Genomic DNA, 7,265 nt, shown 5'->3' on the forward strand with positions numbered 1-7,265 from the left:
AGTGTCTTTAATGAGGTTTGAAACGTAGTTGTTATAGCAACAGAACAGATACTATGGTAATAGCATTAGAAGTAATAGTACAAGTAATAATAGCAGCAATAACAGAAGTAAGTAAAGTTTATTTCCATACGATCTTTCCAAACCAGTGCAAGTGCAGATAAAAATGCTCACAAACTATTGGAACAATAATCTATAAAAATGCCAACAATCTGAGACTTAAAAGTGATTTTAAAAAATCTGAGTATGTGAAACAAATGAACAGCCAATGTGATGCAGCCAGAATGTTCTCTGTGTTTAGTGTGTGGTGACATATGTGAATGATTTGCTCAACTATGCTGTTGGGAAACCCAAACTCTCTACACGTATAGACAAGGGGAGTAATTTCCATTCCACGTGTAATCAGCCTCAAATGTTTTCTTTAAAAAAAAAAAAGCCCTAGATCTTTCAGGTTTTTGAAGTAACTTAAACTTTGTGGGCTTTAGGCTTTACAGAGTGATGGTTGTGCAAATGACGTACAGATTTTTAGGAATTCTATGTCTCAAACAGCCTGAAAAATAATGCATATACCTGCTGTAAACATCAGCAAAGCATCTCAGAAGCACCATTTTATCAGCAGCCCTTGAAGGCAGCACTGCATAGAAGGAGAACTTGTTCTGTTCACTCAGTGTGATCTGAGAGCCATGGAGTACAAAGGGGGACTGTCGGACGAGGCTGTGTCTAATGCCTGCAAAGAGGGAGATCCCATGACTAAGGTGAGTGTTTGGTTTTTTTAATATTTATTTTAGTGGTAATGGATTTCATTAATTTTGTTTCACGGCTCTGGCAGGGGACACAGACTGTGGGGTGACTGTAATCCAGTCGAACCTGTTGGCAGCAATTTGTCTGAGCCTTCAGCCCTGCAGATGCCTGCAGGCCACACTGACAGTTCACACACTTTAACATTTTATACAGGAGCGTCTGCTGAGCTGCTGAAAGCTCCATTTCAAGAGGTTTCATGTGTTATGATAGATTCAGACCAGGGTTTATACTCACATAAGAGTCACAGCTATACAGCACATTAATGCTGCCACTGATTTTTCAAGGGCCAATTCACCTCAATTACATTAAACACTTAGTCACTTCTGGTGTTATCTAGTCATGCAGAGAGTTTCGGCTTCATGTGCCAACATTTTGAAAATATCCACCTATTAGGTTTTTGTTTCCACCCCAGGACAATGGTAGTGAAACTCAACAACTTGTCTTTCCAAAAGCAGGTAACTCTTTATAACCCACAGAACAGTAGGAAGTAGATCACAGTGAAATTTTAGATGATCCAGAGTAACACAGACACCTTTTCTTTCAAGAGCTGCTGCTGATGGAAATCTCTCCAACTATTCAAAGCTACAGTTAGTAACTTCCATAAAAATAACTATTTGCTAAAACTGTCACTATATTCAGACAGCACTAAGTGAGACAGATAATCTATGACAATATCACACCCATCTGCCTATTCTATAGTCTGGTAATGGCCTTGAGAAAGTTTGTGACCCGACTGCCATGCTGGACACAGATAAATGGAGTACCAATCACCGCCCATCGCCCAGACCATCTTTCTCATTTAACAGCTAAACAGTACACTAAAATATGTTTCTGAAAACATTTGAGACAAGAAATAGACAGTGCAGTAACAAAATCTTGATTCATACTTGATTGGCGCTGCCTAGTTTGACAGTTTAACCAGTTCCCAAGCAGTGATTAACATGATTTACAGCATGGTTAGAGACTATTAATGACCACGCTGGTTTGATTCTAGCAAATGCCATTTGAGGCAGTAGAAAAGGAGCTTTATAGGTATTGTTGTGTAGGATGTGGATTTAGTGGCATCCCAGGCCTGGTTGGCTAGCAATCTGTCTAAACTGGGAGGGGGACCGGACCAGGGGTGTAGTGCCGCTGGAGCATGCCAAAGCGCACCAGAACGATGCTCCTCCACTTTTTTTCTTGGTTTTTTTTTTTTTTTTACAAGTGAAGAATTAGAATATTCCCACTTTGCACAATCCGGTACATAAACACGTGACTCTACACCCTTAGACCAGGCGCATCTGCCAGAACAAATAAAACATAAGGTCGCAGATTCGTCTGGTCCCCAGGCTGCCGAGCATCAAACAAGCTCAGATAAAGTCCACGACACAGTCAGAGACTAGCTGCGGAACATTTAGCAGCTCTTAGCAGATCTTTCTCTCAGGGGTTGGTGGAGACCAAACCAAAGCTAATAGGAGTCACATTGGACTTGAAAAACTTGTCTCTGCAGGACTACATGATGCAGCAGACGATGCTGAGAGTCAAAAATCCAGCAAAATCTCTGGACTTCTACACCCGAATCCTGGGCATGACGTGAGTCCTCAGTCTGATCCTGAACCTTTCCGAGCAAATCTCATTCCAACACCTCAACTTTTTTCTTTTCTGTGGTGCTCACTGGAGTTATCATCAGTCCAAGCATTTTTATTCTGCTCTGTTCAGCCTTTAAACCATTAACCACTGAGCTCCTCTGTGGTTTCCAGCTTGCTCCAGAAAATCGACTTCCCCTCAATGCGTTTCACCCTCTACTTCCTGGGATACGAGGACAAAGCAGATATCCCGGCTGACATCAAAGAGAGGACGGCGTGGACTTTCTCTCGCCGAGCCACCATAGAGCTCACACAGTACGTATGATGACACCAAACACACCCTGAAGCACCAGATGACACTGTGTGTACTTTTGGCCTGGGCTCGTCAGTTCCAGTGAAGGTACTGCTACAGCATACAGTGATATGTAGACAACAGTGTTCTTCCGATTTGTGTCAACAGTTTGCGTTCAGCTCCACAGAGAATTGGTTTTCCCAGTTTGGTGCTGAAGAAACTTAGTTTTGTCCCTTTCTTCAGATACACAAAGAACCTAGTTATCATATTCTGGAAAGACTGAAACCAGAAAAGTGGAGGCTATGTAGCAGCACATTAATGCAAGTGATCTCACAAAGAAATGCACATGAAAAGCCTGACTATTTGCACCAGCAATGAATCTGCTTATTTTCTCAATTCATTGATTAGTCGTTTAGTCTGTGAAATGTCATGAAAATATCAGTCACACGTCTTGATTTTCCCGACCAACAGTCCAAAACCAGAATATATTCGGTTTACTGTCACAGAAGAAGAATGAAACCAGCAAATATGTGTGTTGGAGAAGCATTGAGTTTTTTGCTTTGAAGCAACTTGCTCTAATCTAATCTAATAGATTGAGGTGTCCACATACTTTGGGTCAGATGGTTTAAATGTTCTTTGTTGTTCTTTTGTTTTTCAGCTCATCACAAATAAAAATAACGACCTGTTTGTAGGGATGGGTATCAAGAACTGACACTACTGACACTGACATTAGAATCGTATGCCTCCAGGCTTATATATTCCTTTTATCGATGCCGGCATGTGTTTTTTGACAGTTCAAACTCACGCGTCTACGCTGCTTTAAACTTACAAGAAGTAGAGAAAGAAACAGCCCAATGTGTGACAAAAAAGTCGACAACAGCTGCTTTTAATTCCTGTAAATTGATATTTCAAGTGAGGGTGGAAACACTAGCAATATGCTGAAACATCTTTTTACACAACATGGACTTTAATTCGAAGAATGGTATGTAATTGACACTCCACACATGAGTGCCACTGCTTCCAACCGAATCTGTAACCGATGGTAAATATCCTATTATAATACCATTAGCACCACACAGGGTGGCTTGGACTAAAACTACCTAAATGAAAGTGAATGCTGTACAAATATTCTCTCATTTCACCTCAGAGAGAATAAGATAGTTGCGTTGACACTGAAAGCCTGTGTAGGCCTACTTTTTTTCCACACAGAAAATTGATAAGGAATCAACAAAGGGATCGATAAAGAATCGGACCCATATGCAGAATCAATAATGGCACTGGTATCAATAGAATCTTAGCAGCTCCCATCCCGACCTGTTTGTCTGCTGTTTTTTCAAGAGGTATATCTTAAGTTTGTCCTTTGTGTCAGTGTTTTAATGAATCGTATTTCTCTGTCTGTCAGTAACTGGGGTTCAGAGGCAGATGAAAGTCTGTCATACCACAATGGGAACAACGAGCCGAGAGGATTTGGTGAGAATTTGAACTAAGTTTATTTCACTGTTAGTAAACGTAGCTTAAAAGTAACTCTTTTATCATTTTACCACCTTCACTTACTTTTATCTGACTATATTTACATTTTTAATGTCACTATTTGTTGTAATTAACTGGTCCAAGCTGACCAATTATTCTAAGGATGAGATCAAAGTGAGGATGGCACCTACACTGTTTTCTTTATGTGTGTGTGTGTGTGTTTTGGGTGTAACCTGCTGTCTTGTTGCAGGTCACATTGGCGTCGCTGTTCCCGATGTTTACGCTGCCTGCAAAGTCTTTGAAGAGCAAGGAGTGACGTTTGTCAAGAAACCAGATTCAGGTGAGTCAGAAATCAGGTCCACACTGTAACTATTGTATATTAGAGATTTAAAAAATCAGACTGTCGCTACACCATATGTTTTATTTGTGTCAACAAACTATTAAATATAATTTTATGAAGTTCTCAGTGATTTCCTGAAACAGCTGGTCACTGTCACTTTTATCAAACAGACAGGAGTAAACAGTGCATTTGTTAGGAACTATTTTCAGCGGCGGATTAATCCACATTTGGTGCTCTACTGAGTTTTTATGGCAGCAGGATGGTGTATGTGGGAATGAGTCAAAATAAACTACAATGTGTATTCATAGTAATAAAGGATCATGTCACCCAGTGCAGCAGTGTGGCTCATAATAGTATGTGGACAACACTGCAGCTCTATGGCACAGAGGAAGAAGATATATCAGGCGTTGATACACAGTACTTGTTAGTGGATACATTTACTGTTGGCTTTGTTTTTTCATGGGATTTGTTGACAAGGAAAATCTAGAATATTACCAAGTGTATTATTTAACTTATCAGTCTAGAAGGTGAGCTCGGACACTTTGGGGACTTGAAAATTACTCACTGTCATTTCACATCGACTGATTTTATTGTGAAGAGAGACCTTGATTTATGAGGTAAAATAACCCAAATGACAGACAGTGCTCAACAGTACGGTGGCCAGGAGAGGTCAGTGCTGCTTAGCTTATGAAAATGTTACTACTAAATAAAACACAAGCAAATTAAGAACACGTTTTCCCATTTGACAACACATACACACTGCAAATACAGAAGCTCTGCAAGTCCAACACAACACAATGGAAATTTTCAGGGCACACTAAACCCCAACGAATATGACAACCACTTTTTATTTACGTTAATTACTTACTACTCAGTAGCTTTTTGTGTTTCCCAGAAAAATATATTACGTTGTTACTCAGTTGTGTACAATTTGAAGAACATATACACACCCACACACACACGTGATCTATTTGCTTGTGTTTCCTTAAGCTGCAGTGGATTCAGCACCGTCAGCCACCTTATGAGAGTCACAATCAGCAGACAAAACATGCTGAAAACAGTCTGGAAATGGTTTAGATTTTGAAATGCAAATATCTTACTATACCTAAACAAATGTCCCCACAACACCCACATGTTGTTGGTTGATATAAGTTTCCACCAGGAGATGGAGCTCATGTTCAGCTGGATGCCAGCAAGCTGATGGTTTGCTTGTATTAATCACCATGTGGGGACATAAGACTTGTTCAGTCCTGTTATGGGGCCTCACCTCCCAGCACAATGGTCCTCCCACAGGAGGGCTGAACTTAATTTTCAGTTTCGAATCTCAGGAATGAATGTAAGCCAGTGCAGCGTCCCTCTGAGAGACAAAAGTTAGTGTGTGTGTTTGTGTTCACCATTATATTAACTGACACCATTTCCCTTCCTCACAGGTAAAATGAAGGATCTGGCCTTCATTCAGGATCCCGACGGCTACTGGATTGAGATTTTAAGTCCTAACAACATGGTCTCATTAATGGCACCTTAAAGCAGAGAAACACTGGGGGAAACATTCAGGGCATCATGGTGGAGAAAACACTGCTGAAATAAAAGAAGACTTTTATTTTTTACATGACAAACCTTTGATACACACATAAGCTCTGTCCATTACAAGCGGCAACCTCTGGGGTTGAAACATTAAGCCAACTCGAAGTGCCAAAAACTGCAGTTCCTGTAATGGCCACTTGAGGCTGGCTCCAAAACAGAGTCAGTTCCCTTAGACCACGCATGTTAAAATGTCCAGCATTACAACAGAAATAAACACGTTTACAGCCTGGTGCAAGAAATGGTTTTGGTTTCTGTTGCTTATTTCAACATTCATGACAACTTTTTACATTTTATTAGGACTTAAAGTTATGTGTAATTAAGGGGATGGCCATGCTGAGTGACAGACTATTTGCCATTAGTGTCTTCAGCTTCTCAGTCAGATCCAAACCTCGTTCTTCCACAGCTCCGCCCTCTCGTCTAAATCTGGTCAATTCTGGCTCCAAAAATCCAAGATGGTAACGTCCAAAATGTCAAACTTGAGACGTCTACACGTCATTGTGGCTACGTCTATCATTTTTATTTTCTGTGGTTCTTGCAATCCAGAAACAAAGGATAATAATAATTAAAAAACAGAAATCAACAAGTGGTCTCTGATTTTTTTTTCTTTAAAATCATTTGACAGTTTGTTGCAGAGTTGCTTTTAGCTAAAAGGTGAAATGGTTTATGCTCCACGCTCTGTCACAAACAGAAACATGACATTGTTCTTAACCTATCATCAGCGTGCTAACATGCTCACAATGATAATGCTAACATGTTGTTATTTAGCAGGTATAATGTTACCATGTTCACTATCTAAGCTGTGTCAAAAATCGCGTACTTCTGTACTTACACTTAATATTTTGAGTGCATCGGTGCTTTCACACTGAGAAGTATGGGAAATTGCAGTGCACTATGAGTACCTGGATGGTGCACTCAAAATGGTCAAGAAGTTGAGTGTGGAACTATGGACACTTCTCACCCTCAATGGTCGCCATCTGGGCTACGTAGCAGAAGGGAAGGGACCACTTCTCAAACTGGAAATAGCGGTCGAGGACTGTGTGACTGTGAACGTCGCTGCATTGTACAAATACATGTGTTTTATGCACTAAGCACCACTATACTGTTGTTGGGTATAAGCCAGCAGTATGTTTGTTGGGTTAATTTAGCAGTCTGTGGGGTGTCAGTGGCTTAGTGGTAGAGCAGGTGCCCCATGTACAAGGCTGTTGCCGCAGCAGCC

At 40.6% G+C, this 7,265-nt stretch overlaps 1 protein-coding gene across 1 annotated transcript; it reads left to right on the top strand.

The window, feature by feature from the left end:
• Positions 1-595: 595 nt before the first annotated feature.
• On the top strand, positions 596-6,288 carry LOC117270611 (lactoylglutathione lyase-like). The gene is made up of 6 exons (XM_033648317.2): positions 596-752; positions 2,288-2,370; positions 2,538-2,678; positions 4,058-4,125; positions 4,376-4,465; positions 5,896-6,288. The coding sequence occupies exons 1-6, from the start codon at positions 681-683 to the stop codon at positions 5,988-5,990; spliced, it is 549 nt and encodes a 182-aa protein (XP_033504208.1). The 5' UTR covers positions 596-680; the 3' UTR covers positions 5,991-6,288.
• The last annotated feature ends 977 nt before the right edge of the window (positions 6,289-7,265 follow it).

Source organism: Epinephelus lanceolatus, chromosome 13, assembly GCF_041903045.1.
Source record: "Epinephelus lanceolatus isolate andai-2023 chromosome 13, ASM4190304v1, whole genome shotgun sequence".
NCBI classification, from domain to species: domain Eukaryota; kingdom Metazoa; phylum Chordata; class Actinopteri; order Perciformes; family Serranidae; genus Epinephelus; species Epinephelus lanceolatus.